This window comes from Saimiri boliviensis, chromosome 8 (genome assembly GCF_048565385.1).
Source record: "Saimiri boliviensis isolate mSaiBol1 chromosome 8, mSaiBol1.pri, whole genome shotgun sequence".
NCBI classification, from domain to species: domain Eukaryota; kingdom Metazoa; phylum Chordata; class Mammalia; order Primates; family Cebidae; genus Saimiri; species Saimiri boliviensis.
In genome coordinates, this window is record NC_133456.1 from 86,346,542 (window position 1) to 86,362,092 (window position 15,551).

The 15,551-nt window shown below is 51.3% G+C and overlaps 2 protein-coding genes across 18 annotated transcripts in view; one reads left to right on the plus strand and one right to left on the minus strand.

Moving 5' to 3' along the window:
• Window positions 1-909: 909 nt before the first annotated feature.
• Window positions 910-10,347, plus strand: RPUSD3 (RNA pseudouridine synthase D3). 5 transcript variants are annotated; one of them, XM_074404818.1, is made up of 9 exons: window positions 910-1,041; window positions 1,321-1,457; window positions 2,893-2,937; window positions 3,048-3,147; window positions 4,283-4,390; window positions 4,472-4,566; window positions 4,785-4,908; window positions 5,863-6,049; window positions 6,849-7,329. In XM_074404818.1, the coding sequence occupies exons 1-9, from the start codon at window positions 926-928 to the stop codon at window positions 7,038-7,040; spliced, it is 1,104 nt and encodes a 367-aa protein (XP_074260919.1). In that variant the 5' UTR covers window positions 910-925; the 3' UTR covers window positions 7,041-7,329. The 5 variants fall into 5 exon arrangements, with proteins under 5 accessions (XP_074260919.1, XP_003927138.2, XP_010336119.1 ...); XM_003927089.3 differs by having other exon boundaries at window positions 911-1,041; window positions 4,472-4,556; window positions 5,863-6,002; XM_010337817.2 differs by having other exon boundaries at window positions 911-1,041; window positions 5,863-6,002; window positions 6,849-6,942.
• The window catches only part of TTLL3 (tubulin tyrosine ligase like 3), a 29,201-nt gene continuing 22,589 nt past the window's right edge, over window positions 8,940-15,551 (minus strand). For 7 of the 13 annotated variants that reach the window (XM_039478801.2, XM_074404809.1, XM_010337813.3 and 4 more), the window contains 3 exons: window positions 13,119-13,386; window positions 11,617-11,837; window positions 8,940-11,430 (listed from right to left, as the gene is read on the minus strand). In XM_039478801.2, coding sequence (XP_039334735.1) covers window positions 11,017-11,430; window positions 11,617-11,837; window positions 13,119-13,386 — 903 coding nt within the window. In that variant the 3' untranslated portion in view covers window positions 8,940-11,016. Of the gene's footprint in view, window positions 11,431-11,607; window positions 11,838-13,118; window positions 13,387-15,551 lie in introns of those variants that run through there. The other 6 variants (XM_039478802.2, XM_039478803.2, XM_010337816.3 and 3 more) reach the window with 2 other exon arrangements.

The following is a 15,551-nucleotide window of genomic DNA, read 5'->3' on the forward strand; positions in this document are numbered from 1 at the left end:
GATCTGGCCATCAGAAATGCAAAAGCCTGAAAAGACATCTCCAAAGGCCAATCTTAGGTTGGCAATCGTGAACTGGGGAAGCTGCAAACACTGTGGCCTCAGGAATAACCTCTGGTAATCAGTTACATGTACCCCTTAGCAGAATTCAGGCCCCTCTCCTCCTCCTAATCTGGTGGCCTTTCATTAACTCTATAAAGCCGGTTTAGTTTTGGGGGAAGGGCTATTATCATTTAGACTACGAACTACCATTTCTCCCAAAGTTGGCTTGAACCAAGCCCAGGAGTGACCAAGGACGGTTTGGAGGTTAAAGACAAGCTGCGGGTTGGTTAGATCAGATTTCTTTCGTTATCATAATTTTCTTTTCTTTTCTTTTTTTTTTTTTTTGAGACAGAGTTTCGCTCTTGTTACCCAGGCCGGAGTGCAATGGCGCGATCTTGGCTCACCGCAACCTCCGCCTCCTGGGTTCAGGCAATTCTCCTGCCTCAGCCTCCTGAGTAGCTGGGATTACAGGCACGCGCCACCATGCCCAGCTAATTTTTTTTTTTTATTTTTAGTAGAGACGGGGTTTCACCATGTTGACCAGGATGGTCTCGATCTCTTGACCTCGTGATCCACCCGCCTCGGCCTCCCAAAGTGCTGGGATTACAGGCTTGAGCCACCGCGCCCGGCCCATAATTTTCTATTATTACTTTTGCAAAGGCAGCTTCAGGTTTTGTACGAAGACAGGTTTTCTGAACAGATCTAATTGATGGGCTCCCGCGATCTCCCCGAAAGCACAGGGACTGATTTCTGCATTTCCTCCCTGGGCGGAGGCAAAACCCCGCCTACTCTCGCTCTGAGTCCCGCCTGGTCACCATTCCGTTTGACACTCAAGCTGACCAATCAGCGCGCTGGTGGGAGCGTGGGGCTGCGTCTCCGGACGCACATGCGTGCTGTCCTTGCTCGGGAGATGGAAGGCCGGCGTGTTTCGGGCTGGGTCTGGCGGCAGCGCCTCACTGTCCGCGCAGCGCTGGAGGACGCAGGCTTTGGCACCGAAGCCCGGTGATTAAGATCCCCTCCCTCTTGCGGGACGAAGCGGGAGGGCATGTGCTGTATCTGGATAAGTTAGATGTTACCCGAAAACAGCCCCCTTGGCCTCTCTCAGCCTCAGTGCCCTCGGCCATAGAGTGGGACCGGTCGTACCTGAATTTTCGAGAAGGTCAGCCCAGACATCTGAGGCATTTGTCAGAGGCCGCAGGATTTGGGAAGAGGCGTGCGGACATAGGAATGGGCGGTACCTCGGGACCGAAAGATTCCCGTTGCTTCTCCCGCCTTTTCCAGAAATCAGAACCAACCCAGAGGCCCCCGCCAACGGTCGGGGCCCCTCGGGGACCAGCCCTTCCCGGGGCTGCTGCCAAAGAACCTCAGTCGGGAGGAGTTGGTTGATGCGCTGCGGGCAGCCGTGGTGGACCGGAAAGGTGAGGGGTGAGAGGGACTCCCATGGGTGCGGTCGAGCTCTCCAAGGAAGCCACAGGATCAGCCCTGCTTCTGCCTCCCGCTAGCAGCATGAGCTGGGACGAGCCACCTAATTTGCACCCTCTCCCCGCTCCTAACCCAATTGCCATGACGAAGTGCGGTTAAGAGCCGGGCGCGGTGACTCAAGCTTGTAATCCCAGCACTTTGGGAGGCCGAGGCGGGTGGATCACGAGGTCGAGAGATCGAGACCATCCTGGTCAACATGGTGAAACCCCGTCTCTACTAAAAACACAAAAAATTAGCTGGGCACGGTGGCGCGTGCCTGTAATCCCAGCTACTCAGGAGGCTGAGGCAGGAGAATTGCCTGAACCCAGGAGGCGGAGGTTGCGGTGAGCCGAGATCGCGCCATTGCACTCCAGCCTGGGTAACAAGAGCGAAACTCCGTCTCAAAAAAAAAAAAAAAAAAAAAAAGAGCAGGGAGAGGATGCAAATTACTAGGGAGCCTTGCACCTAGCAGGCGCTCAGTAATGGGAGTTGGTATACTAGATTATTTATTGGCCACGGTGGCTCATGCCTGTAATCCCAGCACTTTGGGAGGCCGACGCGGGTGGATCACCTGAGGTCACGAGTTCAAGACCAGCCTGGTCAACATGGTGAAGCCCTGTCTCTGCTAAAAATACAAAAAATTAGCTGGGTGTCTGCTTATACTAGCAGCTACTTGGGAGGCTGAGTCAGAAGAATCACTTGAACCTGAATGGCAGAGGTTGCAGTGAGCCGAGATCATGCCACTGCACTCCAGCTTGGGCAACAAGAGCAAAACTCCGTCTAAAAAAAAAATTGTTTATTGATACACAAAACACAGGCTTTGGAGTCAGACGTATCTAGGCTCTGTGATTAGCTTGCTGTGTGGCTTTAGGAAAATGACAATTTCTCTGACCCTCAGTCTCCGTTCAGTGATTTATTTCTTTTCTCCCCAATATGCTATGTTCCAGGCACTGTTCTAGGCAGGCTATACAGTGCTGAAAAGGATAGATGTGGTTCCTGCTCTCAGGGGAGAAATGGAGTTAGAAAATAAATGAACAAGTTACTAGTTATCAGTGTTTTTCATAAACTAAAACAGGGTTTTATGATTATGAGGAACAGTAGGAGGAGGGCAGACATTAGATTGGAGATTTGGACTTCTCCATGATGTGACTTTTGAGCCAGGATGACAGGGAGCCAGACCTGGGAAATTTGGGGACAGAGGAAGCAGCAAGTGCCAAGGCTCTGAGGTGGCAGAGGAACAGAATGCAATTCAGTTTGAGTGGGGTTGATAACACGTCTGAGAGTCATCATAGGGCCAAGTGCGAAGATGCATGAGAAAGTGCTCTGGAAACTCTGAATGCTGCATAAAGCGTTGCCATTGCTTTTGCTGATGTTCATGTGTGTATGTTTCAGGACCTCTAGTGACACTGAACAAGCCACAGGGTCTTCCAGTGACAGGTATGGGCAGGGGATGTGGGAAGGGAATGCAGTGGAAGGGGGTTTCTCGTTTCTGAGGGTGGGAAAAGTGAAGGTTTGGCCTCCTTTATTTTTTCTTTCTTCTTTCCCAGGAAAACCAGGAGAGCTGACATTGCTCTCAGTGCTACCAGAGCTGAGCCAGTCCCTGGGACTTGGGGAGCAGGAGCTCCAGGTTGTCCAGGCATCTGGGAAGTAAGTGGTGGGGGTGACAGGAAGCTGGGAGTACAGGCATCCGTCTGTTGGGGAAACAGCTGCTTGGGGATAAGCTGAGACATTTTCCTTGGGAAGGTTTGAGATCATAGAGGTGGATACAAGTGCTGTGAAGAGGAGGAAGCTGATGGCTCTGGGTTCAAATCCTCAAGTGCAAACGGTGTGATACCAGGCCAAGTATGACACCTCCCTGAAGCTGGGCACAGTGACTTATGCCTGTAATCCCAGCACTTTAGGAGGCCAAGGCAGAAGGATCAGTTGAGCCCAGGAGTTCAAGACCAGCTGGGCAAAATAGACCCCATCTCTGGAAAAACAAGAGCAACAACAAAACCTTCTCTGAGGCCAGGCATGGTGGTTCACACCTGTAATCATTGAGACTTTGGGAGGCCGAGGTAGGAGGATTGCCTGAGTTCAGGAGTTCAAGACTAGCCTGGGCAATATGCAAAAACTACTAAAAAAACAAAAAACTAGCTGGGCATAGTGGCACATGCCTGTAGTCCCAGCTACTCAGGCGGCTGAGGTGGGAGAATCACCTGAGCTTAGAAGATGATGGCTGCACTGAGCTGAGATCCCACCACTGTACTCCAGGCTGAGCAACTGGAGTGAGACCCTGTCTCAAAAAACAAAAAAACACCCTCCCTGAGCCTTAGTTCTCTTAATTGTAAAATCAAGAAAATAGTACCCATGCTCAATGTGCAGTCACTTCTCCGTGACTGTACTTGTGGCAGGCATTGCTAGTGGATCCATGATACCCTGATGGTACTTGAGATGAAATATTTCTGTAATTCCACAAACTCATGAGCTTTTTTGTGGGGAACTTAAGAGCTAATATATGTAGAATTTCTGGAAGAGTTCTGGCACATGGTGGACACTCGTTATGATATTTGGTTCTGAGCTCCCTGGGGGTTGGGGCAAAATGAGAACCACATTAAGCTACATAGTTTTGTTATCAAATCAAACAAGGGGAAACCTTACTTGTTTCTCAGGAGGTGGTCTAGGTGATAGTCCTGGTGTTAGTGTTTGGCCTGAAGCTGGTCAGTGTTGCTTACTAAGAGCCTCCTTTTTAGTGGGTGAGTCTAACGGACTTTAACTTGTGTAATTTGTCTCCTTACTCCAGGGAGAGCTCTGGGCTTGTACTCCTCTCCAGCTGTCCCCAGACGACTAGTCGCCTCCAGAAGTTCTTCATTCATGCACGGAGAGCCCAGAGGCCCACAGCCACCTACTGGTGAGCAGTGCTGGGAGATTCCTAGGGTGGTGGGGAGGTCCCAGCAAGCCATGATGTGATCTCCTCCTACCCCTTTTTCAGTGCTGTCACTAATGGGATCCCAGCTACTTCTGAGGGGAAGATCCAGACCGCCCTGAAACTGGAACACATTGATGGGGTCAAGCTTGTGAGTCCAGGTCTGGGCAGGGAAGAGGAGGGATGCTTCTAGATATAGTACCCCTATGGAGAGGAATCAGGGGTATGGATTTGGGATGGCTGGCTCTCCTGTCCCCTAAAACAGGCAGTGACCACTGCCTATACTGTGGCCCTGCCCAGAGTCTGTTGGGAGCAGGGAGGGTCTGGGTATAGCTGCCAGGCCTCTGTAATGCTTGTTCCCTCTTGGCTGGCACCACAGTCAGTTCCAGTGAAGGCCCCATCCCGAAAGGACATCCTGGAAGGTGTCAAGAAGACTCTCAGCCACTTTCGTGTGTTGGCTACAGGCTCTGGCTGTGCTCTGGTCCAGCTGCAGCCACTGACAGGTAGGTCTGGCACACCAGCCAGCCTTTAAAACTGCACTTGATTTGGGAGGCTGAAGCTGGTGGATCACAAGGTCAGGAGTTCAAGACCAGCCTCGTCAAGATAGTGAAACCCCATCTCTACTAAAAACTACAAAAACTAGCCAGGCGTGGTGGCAGGCCCCTATAATCCCAGCTCCTCAGGAGGCTGAAGCAGGAGAATCGATTGAACCCAGGCAGTAGATGTTGCAGTGAGCTGAGACCACACCACTGCACTGGAACCAGGTGCAGTGGCTGTAATGCCAGCATTTGTTAGGCTGAGGCAGACAGATCACTTGAGGTCAGGAGTTCAAGACCAGCCTGGCTAACATAGTGAAACCCCGTCTCTATTAAAAATACAAAAATTATCTGGGGGTGGTAGTATGTACCTGTAGTCCTAGCTACTTGGGAGGCTGAGGTCGGAGAATCGCTTGAACCCAGGAAATGGAGGTTGCAGTGAGCCAAGATTCTTCCATTATACCCTGGCCTGGGAAACAGAGTGAAACTCCATCTCAAAAAAAAAAAAAAAAAGGTGCATTAGGCTCAGGGAGGCAAGGGGCTGGGGAGATAGTGGTGATATCAACAGCAGCCTGGGGAGCATTTAATGGCCCCCAGAGGTGTATGTGCCTAGGCCCAGCTGGAGGCAGCAGCTCCAGGCTAGCACCTCAGCAGCAAAGAGCAGGGCTTATGCCCAGTGGCTTCAACAGTTAGGGTTGCATCTCATCATGAGTGGATCCCACAGCCAGGCAGATTGACAGCTGTGATCGTCCTGACCTGTTGGGTGTCCCTTTCGGGATGCAGGAGCCATAGTACCAACCTCACTGAAACCATATGGTCTGAGAAAGGGGGTGGTATTTCCAAAGGACAGGGGGAGGGGTGATACTGGTCGGACAGAAGGAGCAGCTGCCCACCGTCTCTCCTGGCTCTCCTCTTGCTCAGTGTTCTCCAGTCAGCTGCAGGTGCACATGGTACTACAGCTCTGCCCTGTGCTTGGGGACCACACATACTCTGCCCGTGTGGGCACTGTCCTGGGCCAGCGACTTCTGCTGCCATCGGAGAGCACCCAGCGCAAAACACAGGTACTCCAGCCCACCTGCCTGCTGCTTTCTGGGAGATAGAGGGAGAGGTGAGCATGGGCAGCATCTCCAGACCTTAGCTGTGTAGCTTGCGACTATTGAGAGGCAGCCCATTTGGCTCCCAAGGCTCTCTCTGTACCCACATCTTGCTGTGTGGCCTTGAGCAAGTAACACGTGCTCTCTTGGGCTTCATTCTGTCCATCTGTTCAATAAGGGAGTTGAAGTAGCTGATTTGTTTTTCATACTTTAAATTCTGGGGTACATGTGCAGATCTTGCAGGATTGTTACATAGGTATACACATGCCATGGTGGTTTGCTGCCTCCATCCCCCCGTCACCTACATTAGGTATGTCTCCTAATGTTATTGCTCCCCAATTTCTCCGCCCCCTGCTGTCGCTCCCCTAGCCCCCCACCCTCCAACAGACCCTAGTGTGTGATGTTCCCGTGTCCATGTGTTCTCATTGTTCAACACCCACTTATGAGTGAGAACATGCGGTGTTTGGTTTTCTGTTCTGTGTCAGTTTGCTGAGAATGCTGGTTTCCAGATTCATGGCATACATACTGCCATGTACGTTCCATTGTCTAGAGGTCACTCACGTCTCACCAACCTGCGAGAGGGCTGGGAAACACAGTTGAGCTGTGCCTAGGAAGAAACTGATTGGGTGACCCCTTAGCCAGTCTCTGCTGCAGTGTGAGTGCCTGTGTGAATGTGCAAAGAGGAAATGATTAACAGCTGCAGAGCAGGGAGGAATGGAGGAAGCGCTCGCCTTAGTCCCATTTCCCTTAGAGCTGGGTACTCAGCTGCTTGGAACATGTGGGGCTGAACACAGCATGCCTCTCCCATTCCAGGTCCTGGATGAAGCCCTCCTCAGACGCCTCCACCTGACCCCCTCCCAGGCTGCCCAGCTGCCCTTGCACCTCCACCTACATCGGCTCCTCCTCCCAGGCACCAGGGCCAGGGACACCCCCATTGAGCTCCTGGCACCCCTGCCCCCTTATTTCTCTAGGACCCTACAGTGCCTTGGGCTCCGCTTTCAATAGTCCTCCCTTTGTTCCTGACCCCTCACACACACACACACTAGGTAGCGAGAGTGGGAGCTCCGGCCAGGCCCAGGGAGAATGAGGTCAGTGCTCAACATGCAGTCAGGTTTAATCCTGGGCTCTGCAGTCAGACCAACCCAAGATCACATCCTGGACAGGCCACTTGCTTGCTGTGTGGCATTGGGCAAGTAACTTATCTCTTTGGACTTGTGATAATAAAAGTTCATGTTATGGTTTTGAGGATTTGCTAAGAAAGTAAATGTTTATTATGGACCTTGCTTTCTGCTGAGTTGACTACGTAGTCTTTTTATTTGGTGGTTTCCATCCTGATCGTGGCTGGAGATGTTAGGGGTGTGCGTGTGTGTGTGTGTGTGTGTGTGTGGTAAAATACATCTAAAACTTACAATCTTGCCCAGGGGCAGTGGCTCACACCAGCACTTTGGAAGGCCAAGGAAGGCAGATCACTTGAGCCCAGGAGTTTGAGACCAGCTTGGGCAACATGGAGAATGGCTCCAGGTATCCCTTGGCTTGTGGCTGCATCACACCAACCTCTGCTTCCATTTTTCTTTCTTTTTTAAATTTTACTTTTTGAGACAAGAGTCTTGCTCTTGTTGCCCAGGCTGAAGTGCAGTGGTAACAAATCTCGGCTCACTGCAACCTCCACCTCCCAGGTTCAAGCGATTCTCCTGCCTCAGCTTCCCGAGTAGCTGGGATTACAGGTGTACACCACCAGCCCCGGCTAATTTTTGTATTTTTAGTAGAGACAGGGTTTCACCATGTTGGCCAGGCTGGTCTTGAACTCCTGTCCCCAAGAGATCCGCCCACCTTTGCCTCCCAAAGTACTGGGATTAGAGACCTAAACCACTGTGCCCTACCTGCTTCCATCTTCACATGGCTTTCTCCTCATGTCTGTCTGCTCTTCTGACCTTCTTTTTTGAGACAGGGTCTCACTCTGTTGCCCAGGCTGTAGTGTAGTGGTGCGAGCATAGCTCACTACAGCCTTGAACTCCTGGGCTCAAGCGGTCCTCCTGCCTTACCTGAGTAGCTGGGACTACAAGCACACACCACACCCAGCTGATCCTTCTAAAAATTGTAGGTCGGGCATGGTGACTCACACCTGTAATCCCAGCATTTTGGGAGAACGAGGAGGTGGATCTCAAGGTCAGGAGTTTGAGAGTAGCCTGGCCAACATGATGAAACCCCTTCTCTACTAAAAGTACAAAAATTAGCCATGGTGGCACACACCTGTATTCCCATCTACTCAGGAGGTTGAGGCAGGAGAATTGCCTGAACGCAGGAGGTGGAGGTTGCAGTGAGCCAAGATCATGCCATTGCACTCCAGCCTGGGCAACAGAGCAAGACTCCATCTCAAAAAAAAAAGGCTAGGCGTGGTGGCTGACGCCTGTAATCCCAGCACTTTGGGAGGCCGAGGCAGGCGGATCACCTGAGGTTGGGAGTTCGAGACCAGCCTGACTAACCTGGAGAAACCCCATCTCTACTAAAAATACAAAACTTAGCCATGCGTGGTGGCCCATGCCTGTAATCCCAGCTACTCAAGAGGCTGAGGCAGGAGAATCATTTGAACCTGGAAAGTGGAGGTTGTGGTGAGCCAAGATTGCACCATTGCACTCCAGGCTGGACGACAAGAGTCAAAACTCCATCTCAAAAAAAAAAAAAAAAAAAAAAAATGGGCCGGGCGTGGTGGCTCATGCCTGTAATCCCAGCACTTTGGGAGGCCGAGGTAGGCGGATCACCTGAGGTTGGGAGTTCGAGACCATCCTGGTCAACATGGTGAAACCCTGTCTCTACTAAAAATACAAAAATTAGCTGGGCATGGTGGTGCACACCTGTAGTCCCAGCTACTAGGGAGGCTGAGGCAGGAGAATTGCTTGAACCCAGGAGGTGGAGGTTGCGGTGAGCCAAGGTCACGCCATTGCACTCCAGCCTGGGTAACAAGAGACAAGAGCGAAACTCCATCTCAAAAAAAAAAAAATGTGTAGAGATGGGGGCCAGGCTCAGTGGCTCATGCCCCCATGTAATACCAGCGCTTTGGGAAGCTGAGGTGGGCAGGTCACTTGAACCCAGGATTCCAAGATTAGCCTGGGTAAAATGGCAAAACCCTGTCTCTACAAAATATGCACAAAAATTAGCCAGGTATGGTGACACATGCCTGTAGTCCCAGCTGCTTGGGAGGCTGAGGTGGGAGGATCATCTGAGCTTAGGAGGCAGATGTTGAATGAGCCAAGATCTTGCCACTGCACACCAGCCTGGGTGACAGACTGAAACCCTGTTTTAAAAAAAAAAAAAGTTTGAGATGGGGTCTTGCTATGTTGACTAGGCTGGTCTTGAACTCCTGGCCTCAAGCAATCCACCTGCCTTGCCACTCCCCCCTACCCCCCACCAACATGCTGGGATTACAGGCATGAGCCACTGTGCCCAGCCTTCTTACTCTTTTATTTTTTAAAGCAGGGTCTCGGTATGTTGCCCAGGCAGACTAGTCTCCAACTCTTGGTCTCAAGCAACTCTCAAGCCTCCTTATTCGTGTGTGTGTGTGTGTGTGTGTGTGTCAGTCTCTGTTGCCCTGACCTCCAACTCCTGGCCTCAAGCAGTTCTCCCACCTCAGCGTCGTGTGTGTGTGTGTGTGTGTGTGTGTGTGTGTGTGTGTGTGACAGTGAGTGTGTGTCAGAGACTCTATTGCCCAGGCTGGAGTGTAGCTCCAGTCACTGCAACCTCTGCCTCCTGGGTTCAAGCAGTTCTGCTAGGATTCCAGGCATGTGCCACAACACCCAGCTAATTTTTTTTTTTTGAGGTGGAGTCTCATTCTGTCACCCATGCTGCTGTGAAGAAGTGTCGAGATCTCAGCTCATTGCAACCTCCACCTCCGGGTTCAAGCAGTTCTCCTGCCTCAGCCTCCCGAGTAGCTGGAATTGCAGGCACATGTCACCACGCCCAGTTAATATTTGTATTTTTACTAGAGACAGGGTTCTGCCATGTTGGCCAGGCTGGTCTCCAAAACCTGACCTCAGGTGTTGCACCTACTTCAGTCTCCCAAAATGCTTAGATTGCAGGAGTGAGCCACTGGCCCTTATCCTTTCTTATAAAGACACTTGTCATTGATTGTAAGCACCACACTGGTCGTTGGGATGATCTGATCTAAGATCTTAAATTTATTTACATCTGCAAAGACTTTTTTTTTGATACAGGGTTTCACTCTGTCTCCCAGGTTGAGAGTGCAGTGGCGTGATCATGGCTCACCAGTTTTTATCTTCACGGGCTCAGATAATCCTCCCATCCCGGCTTCCTGAGTAGCCAGGACTACAGGTGCGTGCCACCACGCCCAGCTAGTTTTCTGTAGAAACGGTTTCACCATGTTGCCCAGAGTGGTCTCAAACTTATGGGCTTAAGCAGTCCTCCTGCCTTGGCCTCTCAAAGTGTTGGGGTAACAGGCATGAGCCACCATTATGTAGAAAAAGACTCTTTCTACGTAAGGTCACATTCACAGGGTCCAGGTAGACATCTCTTTTGGGGAGACCACAGTTCAACCCACAACTAGGCAGTGCCACACTTTTCTTCAGGTGGGTGTGGCTTGTGGATATTTCCTTTTTAGGTGACCTTGACCCCTTGCTGAGGAAGGGATAGACCCACTCCCTCTACAGAAGGGCTGAGGTTTAGGCAAGGTCCACTCTTTCCCATCTCATGGCATTAACATTCCTATGCCCGCTAGGTGTCATTTTGCCAGCTAGGCTTATTCTCCAGAGTTGCGGGGCTCCCAGTGGTCAGCAGTTCTGGCAGTGTGTCCCTGCCCTCTACTCACTGCCATGTGATCTTGGGCAAGCCATGCCTCCTCTTTCAGACTCAGTTTCTTCATCTGTGAAGTGAAACCTCATGTTCCCCACCCCCAGATCCGAGATGCTGGAGGAGTCCCTCAATAGGAAGCCCCATCTGTCCCTCGGTGGGGAATTCTGGGCCTCGCATCTCAGAGCTGCTGATGGCCTCCGGCTCTTGTTGTGGACCCTGGGGTACAGGGCCTTGCCCCACCCACTCTTGACCCTCCAAGAGCAATGCAGCCAAGCCCCAAATACTCCACTTGTTTCTTTTTATTTCGTGTTTGATCCAGGACAAGGGCAGTGGGGAATCGAAGCAGGGGCTTCCCTAGCTTCATATCCCCCAGGCTCCCACGCCTCTGGAATGTACCAACAAGGGACAGAGGTTTCAGGGGGCTCAGCCTCTTCACAGGGCAGTCCTCAGCTCTGGGTTTGTCACAGTCTGGCCTTGAATTTGCCTTTGGCCTTGACTTTCTTATAGGTGGTAGGAATTGTTCCAACTTCAAAGGACAGAGGCAATGACGTACTTCCAGGTGGTGGCCTCGGAGGCACAGGGGAGCAGGAGCCTCGATGTGAAAGGAGGGGAGAGGAGGGAGATGATCAAGAGTCTGTTGAGGAAGAAGCTTCTGAGGGAGACAAGCTCTTCCCTTGGGGTGCCAGCCAGCCTGGGAGCTGTACTCTGCCTGTGCCCTCCAGCCCTGTCCCCGTGCTCAGCACTGCCCACTGGGTGTGAGTCATAGTTCGAGGCCCACCTTTCTTAGATTCAGGATGCTGGGTGCCACCTTGAAATCAAGGTTAGGTGTGAGGGAAATGAAGACCTTGGCCGTGGGTAGAGTCCTCAAGGCCTTGCCTGTGATTGACAGGGCCTTAGTGCCCACCAGCTTGCTGTGCTGTCGTCTGAGGACCTGGTGTCGGAGTACTTGGGGAGAAGGCAGCTGGGCCTTGGTGTGCAGGCTGGGGAGGTGGTGAGGGGCTGTGGGAGCAAGAGAAACTGTGAGGGGCTGGGGAGGCCCCAAGGTGGCCCAGCTGCCCTAAACGGTGTGTGTGGAGGACAGGGGAATGTGGAGGGGGTGGGGTCAGGGCAGATGGAGCCCTCCCAGTTCCTCCTCCAGAGGCAGTGAGAAGAACACAGGGCGGAGTCCAACAGACCTGGGTCTGCATCCCAGCTCTGCCCCTTCTGAGCTGTGCAACCTTGGGCAACTTCCAACTTCCTGATACCTCGGCTGGAAAATGGGGATAATAGCACCTACCTTGCTAGGTTGGTGTGAGGCCTAAAGGAGCTGGGTAGGTAGCAACACGGGGCAAACTGTTAAGTGCTGGACACATGTTAGTTCTTTTCCCCAGAGGTGACTCTGCTTGGACGCAAAGGCAGAATACTACAGTGGGAAAGCATGGGCGCTGGAGAGAGCAACATGGGCTTGAGTCCTGGCATCTTTGAAATAAGGATAACTGCCTTGCAGAGTGACTACTCTGGAGGACACAATACTCATTTTGTCAAGTGGTTCTTTTTTTTTGAGATGGAGTTTCGCTCTTGTTCCCCAGAATGGAGTGCAATGGTGCAATCTTGAGTCACTGCAACCTCCTTTTCCCAGGTTCAAGCAATTCTCATGCCTCAGCCTCCGGAGTAGCTGGAATTATAGGTGCCTACCACCACACCTGGCTAATTTTTGTATTTAGTAGAGACTGGGTTTCACCATGTTGCCCAGGCTGGTCTCAAACTCCTGACTTCAGGTGATCCACCTGCCTCAGCCTCCCAAAGTGCTTTTTGTTTGTTTGTTTGAATACAGCATCTTGCTATGTCTCCCAGACTGGAGTGCAGTGGTGTGGTCATAACTCACTGTAACCTGGACCTCCCCAGGCTCAAGTGATCCTCCCGCCTTAGCCCCCCAAGTAGCTGGGACCACAGGCTCATGCCACCACACCCAGCTAATTTTGCTGTGTATTTTTAAAGAATACTTTGTGAGCAGTGGCTTTTACTTGCTACTGGTGGCTCTTTTTTGGGAAGGCCAATCCAGGTGGTTGGAAGAAGCCTACAGAGCAGGAATAAATCACATTGGGACACCTGGGTGTTTTGGGGGAATGGTCTTACCCAGGGTCTGGGGGGGTTTTGGACTCAGTGGCAATCTGTTCAAGGGGTGGGGTTGCCTGTCCCCACTAGAAAAGGTCATGGTGAAAATGCACCCCAACCTGGTGCTGGGGAGATCGCATTCCCAGAGATTGGGGCAGACCAGGGCTGTGGTACTTTTTGCCTTGCCTTTCTTCCCCTTTCCGGGGTCTGAAGTGGTGGCAGTGGAGTCTGGCTTCTCACTGTGCTCCAGGTTCCTGGCCCCAGCATCCTTCCTAGAAGCTGACCTGTGGGTAGGGGTCCCCGAGTCCTTGCCTTCCCCAGAGCTTCGCTGGGTCAGCATGGGGAGTGCTGGGCGGACTCCCATCCGCCGATGACACATCACCATGGGCTTCTTGATGGTGGAGCCCTCTACCAGGAGCTGGATGCCCACGTATCGGGGCACATCCACAGCAGGCTGTGGGCAAGAAGAGGAGACAAGGCCTACTCAGTGGTGCTGGAATCCTTAGCCCAGCAGGACCCAGGGCAGAGACGGGTGGAATTAACTTTCTGAGGCACCTGGTCAAAAAGACATTTCTGAGCTAAGAAATGGAAAGCCCACCTCTGAGTCAGTACCTAGAGTCACAGAGCTCCAGGGATTGCTAGCCCAGAGGAATGGAGGAATCCTAGCCATGCCCCACCAGCACCCCTCCACCACACTGTCCTCCTAAGCTGCCCCCAGCCCCTGCTGAAATGTGTGTGGCTCTGCTGCACAGGCCGCCGCTGGTGCATAGCTTCCTGAGCTGAGCCAATCAGATTCTCTGCACAGGGAATTTGAGTTATGCCACTCAGACAGGTAAGAGGCTTGGAGCCTGCCTAGAGCCTCGTGTGAACGCAGGTTATGGGGGAGCAAAAATTAAGAACCTTAAAGAAGACAGCCTGTGGAAAGAATGAAGTAGCAAATATGCAGAGTAAGGCAGAGAGAAAGGTCCAAGAGAGGATCTCCCTGACAACTCTCGGTTCCTATCAGGCCAAGCTGTATGTCCTGCCCTCAGCTGGGCTCCAGGAGAGCTCCCTGTGCCTTGCCAGCAACCTGGAGCTAGTTGGAGGTGTCTTCTGTGCCACTGAAGGATCCTGATCAGAATCTATCTAAACATCAGAATTATTTGGAGCTTGCTAAAAATACAGCTATCAGCCAGGCACAGTGGTCACATCTGTAATCCCAGCACTTTTGGGAGGCTAAGGCTGGCAGATCACCTGAGGTCAGGAGTTTGAGACCAGCCTCGCCAACATGGCAAAACACTGTCTCCACTAAAAACACAAAACAATTATCTGGGCATGGTGGCAGGCACCTGTAATCCCAGCTACTCAGGAGGCTGAGGAAGGAGAATCGCATGAATCCAGGAGGTGGAGCTTGCAGTAAGCCCAGATGGTACCATTGCATCTAGACTGGGCAACAAGAGTGAAACTCCATCTCAAAATAATAATAATAATACAGCCATCACCGGGTTCAGTGGCTATGCCTATAATCCCAGAACTTTGGGAGGCCGAGGTGAGTGGATCACCTGAGGTCAGGAGTGATCATGACCTCATATTGACCAGCCTGGTCAACAAGGCGAAACCCCATCTCTACTAAAAACACAAAAATTATCCAGGTGTGGTGGGCGCCTGTAATCACAGCCACTCAGGATCTGAGAAGGAGAATCACTTGAACCCAGGAGACAAGAGATCGCAGTAAGCCGAGATAGTGCCACTGTACTCCAGCCTGGGTGACACAGTGAGACTCTGTCTCAAAAAATGAATAAATAAATAAAAATACAGCTATGAGCACTCCCGAGTAGCCCCAGATGATGAGAGAAAGCTCATCTTTACAGAAGAATCTTAGCTAATAAATGCAGAAGAAACAATGGAATTAGACATTTGCTGTTTTGCAACTCTAATAAAATAGGCAGTAATCAAAACTAGTATCAAAACAATTAGATAAAAGGATGACAGGAAAATGTATAATCTATACACAGCCAACACATTACCTTACAAAAAAATTAATTGCAAAGGGGAGATGTAGCTTTTATCGTGATGAGCTCTGGTAGCCACCAGTGTAACCCAGAGTCAAACTCAGCAGCACTAACCGTGAGACACAGGATGTGCCTTGTGATGACACATGACGTACCCGGCATCACCTCAGAAGTGCTCTTGCCAGAAATGTTTAACCTGAACTCATCAAGCTGTTTGACCTAACTAATAATTTCTGAGACAATCAGCTAACAGAAGACCAATGTAAATAACACCATAAGGAAAGAATCAGATAAATCCAGAATGTGGGACAGTTCTACAAAACAACCAGCCTGGCCCCTCAAGAGATCAAAACTCGGGACAAAAGGCACTGGGGCTGGCCTAGATGAAAAGAGACAAAAAAGTGCAAGGTGTGAGCCTTCATTATGTGCTGGCCTAAAGAACAAATCAGCAATAAAAAACATTTAGGAGGCTGGGCACAGTGGCCCACGCCTGTATTCCCATTACTTTGCAGGGGCCGAAGCAGGAGGATCACTTGAGGTCGAGAGTTCAAGACTGGCCTGGCCAACGTGGTGAAACCCCATTTCTACTAAAAATACAAAAGTTAGCCAGGCATGGTTGTGGGCACCT